This window comes from Hibiscus syriacus, unplaced genomic scaffold (genome assembly GCF_006381635.1).
Source record: "Hibiscus syriacus cultivar Baekdansim isolate YM2019G1 unplaced genomic scaffold, ASM638163v2 tig00116996_pilon, whole genome shotgun sequence".
NCBI lineage: Eukaryota > Viridiplantae > Streptophyta > Magnoliopsida > Malvales > Malvaceae > Hibiscus > Hibiscus syriacus.
In genome coordinates this window covers 2,405,208-2,427,663 of record NW_024063512.1, presented here as the reverse complement: position 1 = coordinate 2,427,663, position 22,456 = coordinate 2,405,208, and the positions used below count along the sequence as shown (strand labels likewise).

Here is a 22,456-nt window from a genome sequence, read left to right as displayed (position 1 = left end):
AAGAGATTGAAACATACATAAATGGTGGAAAGAAGAGTTGTAATTGTGATAGTTTTATTGTAGGAGAGTGTTATAACGGTGCAAAAAGCTTCCTCCAATCCAGAGATTTCCACTCTAAATCACTCATTACTCAATCAAAGAAAGCACTCCGAGAAAATTTGGAAGAAATGCCTAGAAAATCTCAATGTTCTTAAGCCCTTCTAAAGTGCAGCGAGAGCTTTTTCCAGTCGTTTTGGGCATTTAGAGAAATCCGTACAATAAACATTGTTTTGCTATAATTATAATTCACAAAATAAGTAATGATAATTCTTCCTACACAATCCTCTTTTCAAATTTTAGTTTAGTTTCTTATCGTAGAGCTGCTCTCCTCTCCGCGTTGTTGTCTTTTCCATCAGATTCCTCCGCGTTTCCTTTGACTCTCTTTTATTTTCAACTTTTTTTTATTTAACTTTATTTCATATAAATTCAAGTTTAAGCAGGTACAACAAGTAGTTGTTGGCTCAATGAGAGACGGTTCTTTACCGACGCACGGGAGGCGATGGTCATCAGACACCGTTCCCGCCAAAACCACACACAGTTCCACAACTTCACCGGGGACTGAGTACATGTCCGCCGAGGAGTTCGTCGAGGTCACCATCGACCTCCAAGACGATGATACCATCATCCTCCGAAGCGTCGAGCCGGCCACCGCCATTAACTTCAATGAAGGTTCTGATACTCCGGCATCCGCTTCGGATAAAGCCGAACTACGCAAGTTCTCATGTGGCCATGGACACGCATCTCAGACTGTAAACGGAATCGACTCGGCTTTAGCCGCTCGTGCTCTAAGAAAGCAGCGAGCTCAGCTCGACCGGACTCGCTCCGGCGCTTCAAAAGCACTCGCGGATTAAGGTTTATCAGTAACAATAAAGCCAATGCATGGGAAGAAGTTGCAAACAATTTCAATAAACTCGCAAAAGACGGCTTTCTCATTCGCTCCGATTTCGCACAATGCATAGGTTATCCATTTCGCCATCACATTTCTTCTTCTTTTCAAATCCATTTTTCAATCGCTTCGGTTTCAATCTTTCATCTAAACTGTTTTTTTTTTCTTCTAAATTGTTTACTATTCTTTAAGGAATGAAGGATTCGAAGGAATTTGCGTTGGAGATGTTCGATGCATTGAGTAGACGACGGAGATTAAAAGTTGAAAAAATTAGCAGAGACGAACTTTATGAATATTGGTCCCAAATCACCGATCAAAGTTTTGATTCTCGCCTCCAGATCTTTTTCGACATGTATGCATCATTAAACTATTCTATAAGAATATGACTAGTACTAGTTTTTGATTAATTAATTCCTTTTAGGTATTCATTTTAAAATTAAATTTCACACTCGCTCTCGACTTTTGTTTTTTTAGATTCCCTCCATAACTTTGGAAATCTGTAAGTAATGATGTAAATGAAATTTCATTTAATATATCTTTTTTCCGTAACTATAAGTAAATGATTAATATGTAAATTATGTTTCAGGGTGGACAAGAACGAAGATGGTAGAATCACTGAGGCTGAAGTAAAAGAGGTAACTATTATTATTGTTATTAAACATTGAATTTAGGCATTCAATTTAAAGTTTAAACTAATTTTTAGTAACATTATCGCTTGCACTGAGCTTAATATTTTCTCCTCAAAATGAGAACTGAAAGGCCGCATTTCATCCTCAGGGGGAAATAAATTAATATTTAGACTGATTGATCAAAAGAACGTGCTTACAGGTTGTCATTTGGTTTATTATAATCAACGTTAGGCAGGTATTGAATGACCCGAAATCACAAGAAACTCTAATTCTTATATACTAACTACTGCTATAATAAATAATGCAAATTAAAGAAAAAAGGAAAAAACTATACGATTTCAAAATTTTATTGTGTGCGCGCTGGACGTCAAACATTTTACAAGCATCTTAGCTATAATTAGATTGATTGATTTATATTCATTAATCAAGGGTTTGGCATTTTTTTTCATTTTACTAATCAAATTTTAGTGGGGTTGGTGGGGTCATTTTGGTAATAACAAATTTTAATTGGCAAGTACAAGTTTTATTCTCCTCCTGGTTATGCAGATTATCATGCTAAGTGCTTCAGCAAACAAGCTATCGAAATTGAAGGAGCAGGCGGAAGAATATGCAGCTTTGATAATGGAAGAATTGGACCCAGAAAGAATCGGATATATTGAGGTGGGTCCATTATTTATATGAAGTTTTCACGATCATTTCCTTCTATGCTTTATGCATGGTTTTTTTCCTCTTAAAATTATTTAATATTTAAGGGTATTATGACAAGGGGTGTTCTAGATTGCCACAAAAGAAAAGGGTGTTCTATAATTTAATATATCAAGTTGAGGAGGTTATTATAAATGCAGTGAGATTTCATTTTCAGATTAGGTTCCAAACTAATAAATAAGTTTCAGTAAGATGTCCAGTTGAGCAGCATTGACAATATTATTAATGATAAACTACATGTTTAGTATCTAACTTATTATTTTTATTCGTTTGGGTATTCAAATTTTATTTTTTTTCAAAAAACATACATAACGTTTAATTAGTTTAGGTTTCATTTTGATATCTCATCTTTAAAAACTTAACAGTGATGTTGAACTGTCACCATAAGTCAATGGCTCAATGCCATATCATCACTAAAAAAATATCATGTAAGTAGTTCTGTTAAGTTTTTAATGACAAGTATCAAAATAAAACTTAAACTAAATGATAGGTATGATTATGAAAAATAAATAAAAATTTGGATACTAAAATGAAATAAAAATAATAGTTTAGGTATTAAACGTGTAATTTACCTTATTATTAAAAATGAAATTAGTAAATTGGTTTGTTCTTCCAAAGTTTATTTGGTAATTGGTAGGCGAAAAATTATCAAATCTCCAAACAAACCGGTTCTGGTTTTGTTCAACCGTGAATTAGAAAGAACGATCAAGCAAGAATAAACGGGCCTTTACCTAGAGACAGCTCAACTTAACTTAGTTGCTAAACAGTAATTACATTTGAGGTCGTTGAACAGTTTTTGATACTTCGTTTTCTGAGTCATTTAACTTTAGCTCGACATGAAGAGAAAGAAATTGGCTGAATAGATTCCTTTCCGAAATAAATTGTACACACCCAAAATAGAACACTACTAGCATAGTATATTGCTCTTTTTAATTTCCCTAATTGCATTTGCATGATTATCTTGGTAGGTCACTATGGGGCAATGGCATCTGCCTTGAATTTGATAATTTGTTTCTTCTTTATTTCATATATTGGAAAATTGTTTTCTCTCTTTCCTTTTTTTACTTGTCAAAGTTGTTGAGATTAAGTATTGAGCAAAGGGTGTTGTCGTTATTGGGTCATAGATTAAAGGGGTCCTGACCATCTCCATCCCATGATTGACTGTTTTGAACTCAATGGTCCTGTTAAATGGCAGACCTGAGACTTGGGTTTCCATGTGAGCTTTGCTTTCTGGTTATTCCCCTATCCAAAACACGTTCTCTTCACTCATTCACTCATGCACGCTTCCAGCATTCTGCATCACTCATAGTGTAACCAGTTGAAAGAATCAAAGATAATTTTGTCCTTTTTCATGACTAGAAACTTTCCTTATTATTTAATATTTCCTTCGCATATCATGATTTGGTGGATGATGATGACTGATGAAAATGATGCAGCTATGGCAACTGGAGACACTTCTCTTGCAAAAGGACACGTATCTGAGTTACAGTCAAGCTCTAAGCTACACAAGCCAAGCCCTTAGCCAAAACTTACAAGGATTAAGAAAAAGGAGCAGAATCGGAAGAATGAGCAATAGACTTGCGTACTATTTAGAAGAAAATTGGAAGAGAATATGGGTCGTGTCATTGTGGACCATCACTATGATAGGACTCTTTACTTGGAAGTTCTTTCAGTACAAACAGAAAAGTGCTTTTAATGTCATGGGTTATTGTCTCCTCACAGCCAAAGGAGCAGCCGAGACCCTGAAGTTTAACATGGCTCTTATCCTCATGCCCGTGTGCAGAAACACGATTACTTGGCTCAGGTCCACAAAGCTGGGCCTATTCGTGCCTTTTGACGACAATATCAACTTTCACAAGGTATGTAAACTGTTTACATTTCTCTCTAGTTATACATCTTTAGCTTCTTTTTTAGTTTATCGTCTGGGTCCCGGATAAGTTGATGATAGAAGTCAATATGCTGGGTTGATTTAAGCCATCATATACAATTATAGATCTTTTCCTGATATTGTTGATTGTGAACTTAAAACAGTTCTGTTACGACTATTTGTTGGGGGTAGGGAGAGACATTGCACGTTCACGCTGCAAAAGTCAACATCTATACAGATTTTGCTTTTTAATTGCAGAAGAACGACCATACATGAAACTAAAAAATATGTGGTTTTAATATTTTTTACATTTTTTTGGCGGTGGCCAAAGAATTGACATACACAAAAGAAAATTTTTATTTGTTTTACAATTATTTATTGGAATTTGCTTTTATTAATTTTCTAAGTCAAGTAATTAATACCAAATTGAATCTTTGGCCCAATTAATATAAGGCTGGCCGAATTAGCTAGTGGGCGTAAGGCCCAATTCAAACGTTTACAAATTTGCCCAAAATGAAAAGCAAAATTGATGCATTGCATGATAACGTTGAAATTTTAAAGTTGTCGATCCCATCCATTTAGATTTTGAAGCTCTCCTGATCTTATGCAGACAATAGCTGCAGCGATTGTAATTGGAGTCATCCTCCATGTCGGTAACCATGTCGCCTGTGATTTTCCACGCCTTATCAATTCTTCTAATGATAACTATAGAAAGTTTCTTAGCCATGACTTTGGAAGTCATAAACCAACATACTTAGACCTGGTAAAAGGGACTGAAGGAGTGACTGGAATTCTAATGGTTATCATCATGGCCATTGCATTTACTCTAGCTACAAGATGGTTTCGACAGAACCTTATTAAGCTTCCTAAGCCGTTTGATAGAATCACTGGCTTCAATGCCTTCTGGTACTCACATCACCTGTTTGTCATCGTCTACGCCTTGCTAATCATCCATGGGGAATTCCTTTATCTCGTGCATATATGGTACCGCAAGACGGTATATATTTAAATCTTCTTCTCTCAAGTATTTACAGAATTTTTTGTTTTATTTGAAGTGACTGTATCGGTAGTTTCATCCTTAAGGTGTCGAATTCCATGTTGCAGACTTGATGTACCTAGCTGTTCCAGTTTTGTTATATGCTGGAGAAAGGACTCTAAGATTTTTTTTCGCTCTGGTTCTTATATCGTCCGGCTTTTGAAGGTAAGAATAACTCTCTCACTTTATAAAACAAGAGGTTCCGTAATTAATTAGAATTTGCTCAAAGAAAAAGGGCGAGAATAAAACAGAGGAATTGTCTTGGACCAATTAACTGAGAAGCACAGCCTCAAGAATTTTCAAGTGAGGCTGATCAATTCACAAAATTATCTTCTCCGTGCTCCATTCCCTGAATTTAGGTCTAAATGACGCTGCTGTGTATTTGAATATTTGATTGACGACCTTGTAACCTCGCATTCTGGATATATAGGTTGCAATTTATTCGGGAGGTGCCCTCACATTACAAATGTCTAAGCCGCCTCAATTTCGGTACAAGAGTGGACAGTTCATGTTTGTCCAATGCCCTGCAGTCTCCCCATTTGAATGGTAAGTAAAATAATAAAAAGCATGTATAATGTTTTACAATGATTTCAGCTGTTTCTCTTGACTACTAAATTGTTTTCAGAATTTCCAGAATAATATTTTGGATTTAAGTGCATGATAGAAGAAAATGAAAATGGACAGACCAATTCGATTTGCTGTCCACTAGCCCTTTAATATGAATGGAACATGGTTAATATTTGATTGCTTTGTAAGGAGAAGGAAGTTTAAATTCTAAACATTTCAGTAGTTGCACTATTAAATCTGTTTCGAGGTTAGGGGTGGTTTCATAGATCGAGGGAGCAGGGATATACATTTTGCATTATGCAAGTTTTCTTCTAAACTTATAAGCATTTCCTTTTGTGAACCAGGCACCCTTTTTTCGTTACCTCTGCTCCTGGTGATGACTACCTTAGTGTACATATCCGTCAGTTAGGTGACTGGACGCAAGAGCTCAAACGGTTATTCTCAGAGGTTTGTGAACCTCCTGTAGCTGGGAAAAGTGGCCTTCTCAGGGATGATGAGACAACTAAGAAAAGGTACATCTATTTGGCTTCTACTAATATATTCAACTTCTCCTTTTCTAGAAGCATCTAGAGTCAATTAGGAAACCGTGTACTTTTAAAATCCATGATATTCTTTTCCGAAGAACAGTTTACCAAAGCTGTTAATTTATGGACCCTATGGTGCACCAGCACAAGACTATAGGAAGTATAAAGTCCTGTTGCTTGTGGGTCTTGGAATTGGTGCAACACCATTCATCAGCATCTTAAAAGATCTGCTTAACAACATTGTCAAAATGGAGGAGCTGGCGGTAAGAGTACTGGTGCAAAGTTAATGAATCAGTTTTTCTATAAGATTCCCAATGAAGCTTTTATCATTTTCAGGATTCGGTCTCAGATACAAGTAGGGCATCGGACTTGAGTGTTGAGAGCAATGAGTCAACCGCTCCAGACAAAGTTTCACCGAAACAAAAGAAGACTCTTAAAACGACCAATGCTTACTTTTATTGGGTAACCAGGGAGCAAGTTTCGTTTGATTGGTTCAAAGGGGTCATGAATGAAGTTGCAGAACTTGATCAAAGGGTAAAAGAACTAATTATCAACGTATAAGTTCCTTTGATTTTATAATTTTCTTAATGCCTTCAGTCTGTGTCACTAACTTGCCTCTTTGAACAATAGGGCGTCATTGAGATGCACAACTATTTGACAAGCGTGTACGAGGAAGGTGATGCACGCTCAGCTCTCATCACAATGGTCCAAGCACTAAATCATGCCAAGAATGGAGTTGACATCGTTTCGGGCACCAGGGTAAGATATTTTCTGTCCTTCATTTTCGTTCTCTCAGCATTTGACTATCTTTTAGGATTCTGAGCATCACATCCAATTCCAAAAATCATTGTGATGACACTAGAGTCATGCAGAATTGCATATCATGGGCCGCGTTGGACCAAGGGAGGCTATGTCTCCCTGAAAATTTCAAATTCCCCTTAAAAATTTATAAATTTATCCCCTCTAAAATATTATAAATTCACCCCTAATATAAATCTTTGCTTAGTCTGTGACCATAATAATAGTTCCTTTTTGATATTATCAGGTGCGGACCCATTTTGCAAGGCCTAAATGGAAGAACGTTCTGTCTAAACTAAGTTCCAAGCATTGCAACGCAAGGATAGGTGAGTGGTTCCCCCAACTTTATTTAAGCGAATAAAAAATGGAAATCTTCTCTGTATTCTAATATTAATTTGTTTTGTAATTTCAATGCGGTGGAGCAGGGCTGTTTTACTGCGGGCCACCGGTTTTGGCTAAAGAGCTCAATAAACTGTGCTACGAGTTAAACCAGAAAGGTTCCAGTAAATTTGAATTCCATAAGGAGCATTTCTAAGAGAAGTAAGAACTTTTGCAATAATAACCCAGATAACAGGCGTCACTGTACAACATAGGCTAGAAAGAGGGAAAAGGCAAATATATTTAATTTAGGTCTCATGGTTTTGGTAAATTAAATTCAATGGAATGGCCAGCAACAAGAGAATTAGGGAAGAGGGATGAGTGCCGTTGCCGATGCAATGGAGAGGTTGAGACTTGATAGGCTGGGCAGGGCTAGCCCCCCTCCATGAGTTATATCTAGACCTTTAAAAATGGGATTGGAAGAGGGATAGGGTTCTTTTTCCCCTATTATCTCCAAATTTTCATGTAAAGAATCCTTCTAGAATCACGATGCTGTTGATTGAATATTAGAACCAGCGGTTCCTAATTTTTTTTTATTCTGCAATTTTGCTTTCATGTAAAAAATCATGGTTTGAAGCTCACTTTTGAGCTCTTTTCATGTATTTTGATGTTGGTTGGGTTGGAGATGTCAATGATCAAACCTCAATGTCCGGTTATATATTTTATTTTGGTCAAAATTCTATCAATTGATCCTCTGAAAACCAACATACATGACTGAATATTGTTACACAAGATAATAATCAGAGACGAAATCGAATCTGAAGAAATAAAATAAAAAAAAATGGAAATAAAAAATACTCTTTTTATTTTGATCTTTTGATCGAAAACAGTTGAAGCTCGTCACTTCATAGTTTCCTTAAGATAAATTTTTGACCAACTCGAGATCTTTTAATCGTATGTCTCTCAAAATACAACAAACTAAATGATCGACAAATTGTAGCACAAATTTTTGAGATCACAAATTATTTTTTTGCCTTTACCTATCACCCAAAAACTAGAGAAAAAGAGAAAGAATTTTTCAAGACGTATGAAGTTATTTAATTCTAACATGTGTTTAACATGTAGAGATTTACTCAAAATAAATATCTTTTAATATTTAAATTTAAACATATAATAATATGTTTTAATGTTATTTATTGAACTTAATATCGATCTTCTGGAATATCACAAACAAAGAAGAAAATCTTACCATAATACCTCACATAAAGGAACTGATAAACTGGGATTGGAATGTCAGAATGCAATATGTCCGAAGAGAAGGGAATAAAATTGCTGATAAACTAGCAAGGAGCGTCAATTTTGAAGATAGCCAAACCAAAATCCTACAAGAGTCCCCTGCTGATATAAGTCAACTCTTGAATGAAGAAGGTAATTAGGTTTAAGTAATTAGGTAATTTTCATTTTCTTACCAAAAAAAATGTCGATCTTCTGGAATAAACCCATATATATAATGTTGATGTTGCTTATCTGACAAGTTTGTGTTCTTCATATTAGGATGAAGCATATCGAAGTAGATAGAGATAAACACATAATTTTATATTACGATGACGAAAATAAATTTTTAATTAAAAATATATAAAATAAATAAGAATTTAAAACTTTTAGAAGTGACAATTGTCTCCCCCATTAAAAATATATAAAATAAATAAGGTAGATTGTATTATGTCCATGCAACAAGTACAACGAGAATAAATGTCTGCCTTGCCTTGTCCAGCGTTTCATCATATTCTAGCTAAGTTAAAGGTTGTTCCATAACCATAAGCTTGCGGGGGGACATATCATATTAATACGTCAATGACCAAGTCCTAATATCTAGATTAATGATTAGTGGTTTAATGATTTATTTTTATTTGAATATTTATTCATCAAGAAAAGGTTATACCTTTTACCTTAAATAATTCGAGAATTTATTATTCACTTCTGTACATTTAATCGTCTATTTCTTATCATCATTAATGTTCTTGATATTATCTTGAAATTCTTATATAATTTAAACCAAACGTTTCCTAAAATGATTAATTACTATTACTTGAATAATTTCAATTTATTTTACACTCGAAAGAAGCATTATCAACCTGTAAGTTATTCACTTTATCATTTTGAGTATTTTGTCTATTTCTTTTTTGGGCTTCCCTTCTGTTCTTTAATGTAGGTTACGACGAATCTTGCACTTTCTCATCGGAACCAGACAACTGCATTGAAAGCTTATATGAATTAAGTAATTAATTAATTGGTAAACTACGCGTTTAGTATACCAACCATCACTTTTATTTCGTTTTGGTCACTCAATTATTTTTTGTTTCAAAATCATACATAATGTTACATTTTGGTACTATTTTGGTCACCCACTACTAAAAAACTAATGATGATGTTGATGTGTCACCATAAGGTTATGCAACCTCATCATTGATTTTTTTTTAAAAATGCTACGTCGGCATTTATGTTAATTTTTTAACGATGAATGACTAAAATGAAACCAAAATATAATATTATGTATGATTTAAAAAAATAATAGTTGAGTGACCAAAGCGAAATAAAAGTGATAAATAAGATACTAAACGTGTAGTTTACCCATTAATTAAGTTGTCATTATTTTAGCAAGGTACAATATATATTTGACACATATTAAAGTATATCTTCCTATAACTTAAGGGTCGAAAAGTGTGATGGGTACTCTTTTTCTGATACTTTGTGGTTCAATCGTATGATGTTATATTGAAAACAACAATATAATTTTAAAATTTTATATTATGTACCATTCAATTTATAAGGCTCTAAATTATAATTTGGAGAATATAGATTAAAACCCTAAGTTAATATCTATTCTTTTTAAGAGAAGATATTTAATTTATACAAAATTTCCATATGTAATAATAATTTTCTAAAATAAAACTTAATTTCGTTTGTAAAATTAAAATTTAAAAAGTTTTGATTCCTACGTCGAGGAAATTTAAAATCCGTGATAAATTTTTAAGGCATAATATAAAAATAAGTGTCTAAACAATATATTTTTTCCATTTAGATATTTAAATTGGTTTTCGATCAATCCAAGAACCTAATGTTTTCAACGTTCCACTTTTAGTTGCATAGATCGTCATAGTCGTTAAATTTCGTCGTTAAATGATATGTGTCGCCTTTACAAAATCTTAAAAAATTATATTTTTTAAAAGTAAAATTTTCAAAAGTACTTGAACGCAACACATGTCACTTAATGGCGGAATTTAACGTCTGTTACGGCCGAGGCAGCTAAAAGTGTAACATTGGAAATGTTAGACACCTAGATTGACTAGAAACATGTTTAGGCATCTAAATAAGAAAAATGATATAGTTTGGACACTTATTTTTATATTAAGCCAATTTTTAATAGCAATTAGTAATGGACACGTTTTGAGAACACAAAAGTTTGCTACTCGGTAATGCTTTAATCTATCTTTTTATTCGCTAGCTTTACAACAAACAAACCCAATTTGCAAATCTGTACAATATATATATATTCTCAATCCATGAATTATTTATAAATTATAAATTTAATCATTATATTTTATTTAAAATTTTAACCTTGATATAAAAAAGTTATCATTAAAACCGTTAAATTATTAATTTATATATTATGTATATGTTGTATGTTTATTCTTGTTCTTCATTCTGATTAGTTTGAATCATTATAATTATGTATACGACGGGGACTGTTTGGTGCGGTTCAGTGGTCGTCTGTTAGCATGATGAGTCACAACAATGGTGCTCGTACTACTCGTGCTACAGCGTATGCATGCTTAGCTTGCATGGTGTTGTTAGTAAAGTAGTTAGGATCTTCTTGAAGCTGTTAGTGGCAATTAGGGTTGTTAGTATCATTTGTGAAGTCTGTTAGGCTTGTATTAGACATTAGAAGCTGTATATAAACAACAGAAGTTTTGTATTCCATACATAGTTCTTTACACAATCAATACACAAGTGTGATACTTTCTTTACTGGATACTTGCTGTTCATCTCTTCTTCATACTCACCTTGCCATTGATGGCCCATTTCTCACATGGTATCATTTGCTAACAGATCCTAACTTCGTTTATTCTTCCATTGTTGCGCTGACGATTGAGTTCTTTTTCTCTCAAGTTGTAGATACTATAGACTTCATCGTTTTTTCGCAGATGTCTTTGTTAATAATTGTCTTCTTGACATGTACGTGAAATGTGGATGTATAGAATTCGCCGGAAAGTTGTTCGATCATATGCCTGAGAAAACCGTGGCAAGAAGATGGGGTTGCATCCAACGAGGTGACAATTATGAGCATTTTATATGCATGTTCCTTCATTGGACGACTAAGGATATTACAGTGTGGGTTCATGGCTTGGTTTCAAAATTGGGGTGGCATCAACATGAACTTGTATTGAATTCTATAGCTGAGACGTACTTAACTAATGACCACTTCACTGAGTTGCAGTAGAGTTCTGTCTCTGTAGTTGACTCATCATTTTACAAGGAATAATCATCTCTTTCCCCTGTTAAGAAAGGGGGTATTGATTTCAAAGAATATGGTACTTGGAGTTCCTCCGCGATCTCATCTGACGAATCTAAGTCTGAAGATAAATCAGACGTTTGTGATTTCATCTACACTCCTGATTCAAGTCGAACGGAAGGAGGCATCGGCACTTCTGATTCAAGTCGAACAGAATGAGGCATCAACACTTTCGATTCAAGTCAAACAGAAGGAGGCACCGACACTTCCGATTCAAGTCAAATGGAATGAGGCATCGGCACTTCTGATTCAAGTCGAACGGAAGGAAGCATCGACACTTCCGATTCAAGTCGAATGGAAGTAAGCATTGGCATTTTCAATTCAAGTCGGAAAGGAAGGAAACATCGGCACTTCCGATTCAAGTTAAACGGAAGGATATAGCGCACTTTCGTTTCAAGTGTTCGTCTTTTCATCAAGAAGCGCATCAAGTGGCTGATGGTTTTACTAAACCATTGGCTAAAGCAGCATTTGAAGTTTTTGAGAGAAGATTGGATTTCATGAATGTTCAAGTTCAGAAGAACAGAAGAAGAAGAAGTAGAGGGAATGTTAGCATGATGAGTCAACAACAATGGTGCCTGTAATATCCTCAATACCGGGTTAGTGACCAAATTGTAAAGTTTCAAAAATTGGTGATTGAAGTAGGATAATTGAATAGTTCAATGATTTATTTGGAAATATTACCTTAAAGATGCTAGTAATTATAAAAGGTATTAAAGGGCAAAAGGGTCATTTGACCAAGAAATGAATTAAAAATGGGATATGGTAAGGATATATACACGTGGGAAATGAGAGATTTCTCCAGACCTTTCTTCTTTCTTCTTTTTCTTCATACGTGAAAAAGAGCCAAGCAAAGGTAAGCTTTTTGATCTGTTGATTATTTGTTAATTTAAAGTTTAGGTTTTGATTGTTAGATGATAACTAAGCTTAAGGAAAGTTTAAGTTACCTTAAAATCAAAAGATAAAAGAGTTAGGGAAGATTAAAGATTTGGAGTTCTTGAATGAATTTTTGATATAGAGTTGATAATTAGAATTGGAAGTTGGATTTGACTTGTCATCAATCTAGTTAAGACATATGAAGTGTTAGAAGTGTAATTAAATCATGTTACAAAGTTGGTATAATTCTTGAATCTCATAAGGATGATAGGATTTTGGGGTTTAAGATGAAATAAATGAGTATAGATTAGTTTAAATAGATATATAAGAGTTAATAATAGAAAAAGGGATGAAATATGAAGAGTTTATAGAATAAAGAATGGATTTTTGTGCTCAAAGTATCATTTCTAGGTTGTGTGCATCGATGCATCTTCAATGTGCATTGATGCACTCTCAAATAAATGAACATCGATGCATAAGGAGTGCATCGATGCACCTGCTTAAAATACAAACATCGAATAGGATTTATGCACCGATGCATAGACAGTGCATCGATGCACCCGTCAAGGGATGCATCGATACATGGTGTAGTGCATCGATGCATACCTTCATTAAAAGATAAAAATAACTTTCTTATTAGCCTAAGAAATGATAGTTTAGAATATATTAATTAGTATACTGATATGTATCAATGTATTAATATGTAGATTTAGAACGTAATCTCGTTCCGGAACAATTGAAGGATTAGAATCGAGTCAAAGCAAGGCTAAGGTGAGTACATATTAGAAGTATGGTACAATGGAATAAGACTTGTGATAAGTCTAATTCCTATGATGATTTTCATATCACAATAGTTATGAACATGCATACATGATAATTATTATGATACATGCATAAAGTATATATGTTCATATGATTTGATAAATGATATAGGTGAATAGATTTAAATGCACATGTGACATGGTAAGTGATATGAGTTATATGATCACAAGAGAAATGACATGAATACATGAACATATGAAATATAAGAATAATTCCCATGGTATATGATATGAGAGCTATAGGTATAGTTGGCATGCCAAGAGTCGAGGGTTCTACGTGGTCCTTCGAGACATATATGTATCCTTTGGAACATTTACAATGTCTTTTGAGACAGATTTGATCCACTGGAATATGTATATGGTTCTTAAGGAGTGGTCATTCGAGACAAATACAATACATAGGTCCTTTGGGACAAAATTTCATAGCCCCTAATGGGACTCATATGAGCTATGGTGACAGCATAGTGCACAACCTCAATGTACTCGAATACCTTGAGTTCTCAAAAATGTACATGGGCCTATAAAAGGTTATCAAAGGTAATTACATTGTTATAGTTATATGTTACCATATTATTATTGTTTACATTGAATTGTATACGACAGGATTGAATGGATAGATTGCATGTTCATATTCATAATGAATGCATTATTATTATATTTATATGCCTCACTAAATCTATGACTTAGCATGTAAGTGATTTACATGTAGGTACCAAGAATCAGGAAGAGCGAAAATAGGGTGGCAAGAACAGCAGCACTGCTAGAAGATCAGATCAAAAGTAACGGATAAAGTATGTCTTTTGTCGTGTATAGTATTGGCATGTAAGAAAAGTGTCTGTTACAAATGCTCTGATCAGTTTTGTCTTGTTTTGGTTAACTTGTGTAAAGTAACAATATTATTTTAATGAAAGTTTTAAATTTCCTTGATTTTTCGTTAAGAGTCGAAGTTTGAAAAGTCAATGTGACACATCGGACTCGTATCCGGGTCGGGTACGAGTTGAGGGTGTTACAGTACCCGTGCTGCTCGTGCTACTGCGTATGCATGCTTAGCCTGCAGGGTGTTGTTAGTAAAGTAGTTAGGAGCTTCTTGAAGCTGTTAGTGGAAGTTAGGGTTGTTAGTGTCAGTTGTGAAGTCTGTTAGGCTTGTATTAGACATTAGAAGTTGTATATAAACAACAGAAGTTTTGTATTCCATACATAGTTCTTTACACAATCAATATACAAGTGTGATACTTTCTTTACTGGATACTTGTTGCTCATCTCTTCTTCATACTCACCTTGCCATTGATGGCCCCTTTCTCACATCGTCAGAGAGTTGAAAATACCTAGAGGGAGAGCTCAAGCTAGGGCAACAGAGAGGTTGAATGTTTCAGTTGATGTGAGCTCACTTCGGGTACCCAATACGACGGGCTTGAGCAGTCATATAAGTTCAGTTGAGCAGCCATGTTAAATTAATTGGAAAACTGAATATTATGAAGATCAAGAAGAGAAGATGGCACCCTCAGTTGAATTGCTTCATGAAACTTAATTTTACAGGGGGTTCCATACATGATTTGAGATGAGATTAAGGGGGTGGATAGATCTTTCTTGCTTCTTGGTTTTGGATTTGTAACATTGTTTCATTAGAGGGATTAGCGTGAAAGATCGACGAGTTTAGGTATTATTAAATGAAATCATGGAAAATACTTATTTAGGTACTATTAAACCTATTTCTATGGAGTACTATGTTCATTTTTAAGATTCAGTTTTTCTTTTAGTAAATTCATATATTAGGTTTTAGAAAGTCTTATTGAAATATGCTTGCTAAATTTATCGATGTATGAGATTGAACTTTTTTATTGAATTAATGTATATTAAGATTTGAGTGGTTTTATTGAGATAAACTTTATGAATTCACCGAATTTAAATATGATAAGATATTAGTAAATGTTTTTAATAATTTCATAGTTCTGATTTGAATGGTCTATATTGAGATAGACTTAATGAAATCATCTACGTACGTAAGAGTGAAAGTTTAGTCACTTTCTGGAGCCCTTACCAATATCTCGAAGGATATTGGCTAAAATTATTGATCTATTGAACGGATAATTACAATTGGTAAAGAATTTACTGTTGGTTTGTGTCGTTGAACTCTATCTACATGAGGAGGTAGAGCATAGAAGAATCAAAGTGAGGTGATTTCGTTAGGGTCACATGTATCTCTTGATCATGCTCGAGATGTTATATATGGACTCGTTGGTGCGTATGTGTCAGTTGTAAGGCTATAATAGTTACTTGTAGTTGCGTGTGTGTTAATCGTAAGGCTATAATAGTTACTCGTAGGTTAGCAAGCTAAGTAGATATAATCAGGTGATTGTGGATTTGATTTTGATAGGTCACGTTCGTCTATCACAAGTCATATTAACAAGTCACGAATTTCTAAGATTTAGATCTTTCCTTCGAAGACGTTTCCTTTACGTTTTTTTCGGAAGTCAAAATTATTTTAAAGTTCTTCGATAATTATGAGACGTGTGAAGGTTATGTGCGAAGAAATATAACAAAATTTATTTTAAAATATATAATATTTGTAGAATAAAATAAGATAACGAATGTTTTCTTTCTTTCGCATTTTTAATTACTCCAACTTAGTTTTAACACATTAATTTTAGGAATAATGAAATACATATATAATATATATATGATTCAATTGTACAATATAAAACTCTTTATATATATATATATATATATTTTTATATAGATTTAAGACTATTGAATGAGTGAAAATAAATGACTAAGATTGACTCCTTGTTTTATCTTCTCATTTCCTACTGTTAATCTCAATCATCTATTTACAGTCATCCAATGGTCCTAAATCTATATAAAACTAAAAGAGTTTTACATTATATAACAAAATTCTATCTCATATATATATATATATACACACATATATATACACACACAGTAGATTGTAAATGAATCTTGAAAGCAACGAAGTTAAGAAAATAAATAAGAGAAATTAAAAAATGGGAAGTTTCCTAAATTTTCACTAGCAGAAGCTTCTTAAATTGAATGATCTCGTAGCAAATGATGTTTTATTCACGGTAGAATTTCTTAGCCAAATGGTCAAAGGCAGAGTATATATTTATATATCGCCGTGCACCAAAGTCACAGATACCATAACTTAGGCAATGGTTGAGCAAGAGCAGGTAAAGCCCTTTGCCCCCGATAGCCTTGTCGATGGAACTGCAGTCGAAAAAGAAACGATGTATTCAGTGCTTCAGCTGTATCACCGCACTTTTTTTTAATCCTAGCCGCCGTTGTTTTAGTCCTGTTTTTCACTGTTTTTCACATACAAGATCCAATGGTGAGGTTGAATTCCTTAACAATCCAGAGCCTGTAGATTTCAACCAAGGGAATTCTAAGGACCGATGTAAGCGTAACAATTTTAGCTGATGTTTCAGTGGAGAACCCCAATGCAGCGACCTTCAAATTTGATAACGGCACGACGATGATTTACTATGGTGGCAGGATGGTGGGTGAGGGTATCCATTTCAAAGGGAAGGCTAAGCCCAAGCGTACATTGCGGAGGAACGTTACGGTGGAAATCGATCCGGAGAAATTTCTGGCTGATCCGGGCTTTGTGATTGAAATCATCAGTTCAAAGGGATTGAATATAAGCAGTTACACCAGAATCTCAGGCCGGATAGATATTATGAACATTATCAAGAGAAACGTTTTGGTGAAATTCAATTGTTCCACCACTTTTAGACTCGCCCACTCCGGCGTAGGCTTTCATGGAGACAAGTGCAAGCCAGAACTCGATTTCTAGATATAATATTTATGTCGATTAGGTTACCGCATAATTTTTCTTTCTTTTTCCAATGACGTTACTTGTAAAGTATAATAACTAAGAATAAAAGCAAGATCAGAGGATACTAATGAACCACTTTGTGATGCAATAATGTTACAAAAATCCATCGAAACTCTGCTTGCAAATAAGTGGGATGAGGGCAAGGATTCGAGATAGTTCCAATACTTGATTTTTTAACAATACAAAGATCTGATTCTTCTTACTAATCCACTAACCAGTCATCTTCACATTATCTAGTAAAAATAAACAAAAAACATTTACAGACATAATCAATGCATGATGGATGACAATTCTTTTCACGCTTTAGCTTCATCTGGTGATGGTTTTATTGACAGATTAATTGACTTCCCATGGGATGGGTCACTTACTGACCTTGGCAAAAAGGAAGACTCTAAAGAATCTATGAATGAAAATGGGGTGGGGGAAGAACAATTGAAATTCATTTACAAATTGACCTAACATGGTTTCAAAAAGGTTTCATCTTAAGTGAAAATGTTTAAATGAAATACCTTGACAGCCATTAAGGATCTCTTGCAATGTAGGATGGCGCCTTGGATTCCATCTTGTTGCAGTACAGAATCATCTCTCCTCTTAGACACCGCATGCGCAGTAGGAACAGCCGCCAGGGCGGAGGAAGGCGATCGACTCTTTCCCAAATGCTTACAAATCTCTCTAAAGCCTGAAGGAATGTTCACCTGCTCGGGTTCTTCCCAAACAACACCTCCGCCGTCGTTACCTTCCCCGAAACCGGTTTCTGAGCTGCTGTAGATGACGGCGTTGCAGGTTTCAAAGAACCCGAGTTCAACTGCCCTGAGAACTTAAGCTTCTCGCCGTACCTTCTTGAAACCCGAACATAAAGGGGCTTAACTTTCTTCAAGTATTTTTGCATTACATCTTTGGAGAATTTATTTTCATCAGAAACAGTCTCTTCAGAGCTCTGTTATTTCTGCGACTTGCTGTTGTCTCTGGAGAACAGAGACATTATAGGAACCTCTTCAACCTTAAATTTCACTGTAAAAAGCTTGTTCTTGTTCTTATCATTGTTTTCTTCTTGCTTTTTTGGATTAGCTGAGGCGGACTCTGTTTTTTCAGTTAAGTTGAGCTTTGATTTCTTCAATCTTAACAAGAAAAATCTAAACTTGGTGGCTGATTTCAACAACGAGACCGAGAAGAGAGGAGATTTTGAGTCCAAAGAAGAGTTTGTTTCAATGGGTACAAGCTTTCCTTTAAAGAACAAATCATCGGAAGGTGATAAAATCAAGTTCGGATCAGAAGGGTCGTGCTTGATCCAGAGGAGAGCGTGAAACTGAACTCTCGATCACCATCAGAGCAGCTGTCATCAGATTTTGCAGCATCGCTATCGTTTTGATCCTAACTTTCTCCTTCAACATTACCACTTTCTTCCTCGATCTCTTCGTTCTCCTCTGTTTCATCCTCATCAGGAATCGCAAACTCCAGGTCAAAGAAAGGCCCGTTGTCGTCGTCGTCTGTATCTACCACCTGATGAGTATTCACGATCGTAGTTGTGCTGCCGCCGGTTGAACATGAAGCAGCACGAGCATTATGAGCACCTCCACCCCTTCCCCAATACTTAAGCAAGCTAAAAGCTTCCATTGTTGGGAGAGTCTAGATAAAAACAAAAAAAAAGTCTGAATCTTTCTTGAAGATATGGGATTTTAGAGCAGGTAACCAAAAAAAGAAGAAGATGGTACTTCTTAAACGTTGATGGGAAGTACTGAAAATGGAGTGTAACAGAGTGAAGAGAGCGAGAGAGGGAGAGCATTCCCTTTGTTTTAAAAGCAATGCACCCTCTTCCGGGCGATTTTTTTAAAAAAAAAATCATCCTGACAGACTTTTTTTTAACAGTCATATATCCTTTTTAACTTTTTTTTTATTTTTATAGATTTAACATATTTTGCATTAAGACATCTACAACGCGTTTTATGTTAATATGGCGTCACGTAAGGTAAGGTGTACCCTTGAAATACGTCTTATATTGACATAGATATACGTGACTAAAGTGCGGCCCCTGAGACGCGTCTTACGCAACGTAAGAATATAACGCAGTACAAATGTCGCGCCTTATAATTATCACATGCATAATGCAAGGCACGGTGCAAGGGCCGCACCTTGCATAATTTATCTGAATTTCTCAATTTTAAATCATCGTCTCTCTGCTATAAATATTCCTTCCCCCTAAAACTCTCTTACAAATTCCTCTCAGCCTAGAAACTACTACAATGATCCTCTTAACCAGTAAAAAACACACGACAATCCTTTTATATTTTATTCAGAACTTCGTTCGATCTTTCGTTATAAGGTAATTTTTTATAATATTTTTTATAATTATATATGATTATTTGAAAAAAAATTGTATTAATTATTTTCAATTAAATTTTGTGGTTGTATAATTGGAAAGCGAGAGCGTACGTCGAAATATTTTTCTAATATGGTAATAATATAAAATTAAATTATTTAAATTATTTATGTTTATGTGTAAAATTATTTACGTTTATGTGTAAAAAAAAATTATTGTGTTATATTTTCGTGCATATATTATTTATTTAATTAAGTTTGTTTTAGTTGTTTTTTGCAGATATAATATTGTCGCACTTTCAAACTCTAATAATGACGTGAATTTCAACTATTGTTTATTATGATGGAGAAATTCGAGAAGATGAAACAGACGTTATTTTCGTATCAAATGATTATGTTAAAATATCATTCAAGAGAAACATAACTCTTGAGGAGCTGATAACGAAGATTTCAAGGAAAGTTCATGTTGGAAGTAGTAAAAAATGTCGTCGTTGCAGTACAGATTTCCAACATCATTGTTGCCATTAACATATACAGCGTTCGAACTATCGAACAATGATGATGTTGAAATGATGGTTGATTCTCAAAGTAATTATTCAGACGCATATATTGAGATGTATGCAAAGTTTGTTCAAGTGCGTGTTGTTCGGGGTCTATCATTAAGCTCCCACTATGAGTTGGCTGAACAAGTTGATCAAGTTGACATCCCGACTACAGTAATGTGTAATGATTTTAATGCTATAATGGGAAATCTGTATCTTGCTGTCGTTCAATCAACTTCAATGGGGAGACATTCATCACTCCTTACGATCTGTACCGATGTGGGTCCATAAACAATCCGTATGGCAACATCGAGACCAGTTCTAGGGGAATGCGTTCATTTGCAAATTTCTTTGACCTTAATATGGAGATGTCATCGACGCAACAATCTGTGCAGTTTCCATTTGACACAATGGCTACAAGCTCCAGGGAAAGGCATTCGACTACGAGTTTTTTCGATCTCAATGTCGATATGCCTTCTAGTTCAAAGGGAAGGCGTGCAAGTAGTAGGTTCTTCGACTTAAATGTGAAGAGCATGGAGGAACTATCATCTCCACCAGAAGAACCGCTTCGTGAGCCTGGTGCGGATGGTAATGAACTGGACTATTCATTCATCTAGAATCACCGCAACTCAACTCCGTTAATGATGAAGTTCCCTCAAATATGGCACAAACTGACCCTCCAGCACACATATATGAAGCTGATTATGGTGCAATGTACGAGCCAGAATTTGCGGATATGCCTAATCTCGATGACTATGGATTTTACTCATCAATAAATAATAGTGAGTTATCTTTAGGCATGGAGTTTTCAAGCAAAGAAGAAGCGATTATGGCTATAAAAAATTACAATATCCATAATCTTCGTATTACTGGTTGTGATTCCTCGTTGTCATCATCATCACCATCGTCGTCGTCGTCGTCAGGAGCAGATATATTTTGTTGATGAGGAACTGATGACGATGTAGCACTTCCATAGAATAAAGACCCTGGAGATGTATGTCTGACTAGCCCACCGCTCATAGATAACTGCAAAAACTCATAAAACCCAGACATCGATAAGTGTGAAAACTGTACATGAGGTGTCTATGCGGCGACCATGGGTGATAAGGCTGCACCCCTAAATGACCAGTATATGAACCCCAAGTCGGATCTACAAATATATACCCATAATATCCTCCAGGAGGGGTCATATAACTCTGTGACGGTGGTGGCGGCAGGGTCATAAAACCAGGTGAAGGCGGTGGTAACGACATCTGGTAAGGGACAGGCGGTGGCGACATCATATATATGGCTACTGTATGTAAGTCGATGCAGATGGTGGCTGCTGTGAAAGTCCTACTGGTCCAGCTTAGGACGAACCGGAAGCACCTCCTCTCCGTCCACAAGTCGGGTGACGATGGTACTATGTCGGTGAACATCTCAGTCGATGTCGCAGAAAGGTCTGCCCTTGTGCATCCTCAAAAATCAGAAACAGTTTTCCGTTACTATTGAACCACTCATAATAATCATCACCAACCATCAATAGGTCATCATAAATGGGCTCTCTATGGAGAAGGCGTCGATGTCGATCCTCCCATAGCACGACCCACTCATGATGCTTCACTAGTTAAACTGTATCCAACTTGCCGCGTCGATCTGTGCTATGCAACTCGTCCATATTACGAGGTACTTCCGAAATTGGTTGAAAACAAACAAATTTCCGGAGCACGCGATCAGTGGAGTGCCACTCGACAATCGCATAACAGATCAAAGGGACCATCGCCATCCAAATATCTGATGGGCCCCTCAACTCAGGTGGGATGCACATCCTCATATCATTATTAGAATATGACACTCATTCAAACTAAAACAAATATATATATATTTTTATCAAAATAATAATCTAATTATATAACTATAATCTAAAATCGATTTTTAAACATTAAAATGCATACATGTGTGCTAGCCTTCTGATCGATTAGCACCCTATTTTTTTCTAAATCATCAAGTAGCTCCTGATGATTTTTCCTGTCAGTAGACCACCTATTCAAGGGAAAAAATTATTTTACACTGGATAAAATGATTAATATAAGAAATCAGTTTTATAATTACTTTAATAGTAGCTGAAATATG

General features: G+C 35.1%; 1 protein-coding gene and 2 pseudogenes across 1 annotated transcript; 2 read left to right on the top strand and 1 right to left on the bottom strand.

Annotated features, from left to right (window-relative positions):
- The first annotated feature begins 423 nt into the window (after positions 1 to 423).
- LOC120193737 lies at positions 424 to 7,941 on the top strand (annotated as a pseudogene).
- Positions 7,942 to 16,803: 8,862 nt separating this feature from the next.
- On the top strand, positions 16,804 to 17,444 carry LOC120193619. Its single transcript, XM_039196072.1, has 3 exons — positions 16,804 to 16,880; positions 16,972 to 17,045; positions 17,095 to 17,444. The coding sequence occupies exons 1-3, from the start codon at positions 16,804 to 16,806 to the stop codon at positions 17,442 to 17,444; spliced, it is 501 nt and encodes a 166-aa protein (XP_039052003.1).
- A 308-nt stretch (positions 17,445 to 17,752) lies between these two features.
- On the bottom strand, positions 17,753 to 19,100 carry LOC120193618 (annotated as a pseudogene).
- Positions 19,101 to 22,456: the final 3,356 nt, after the last annotated feature.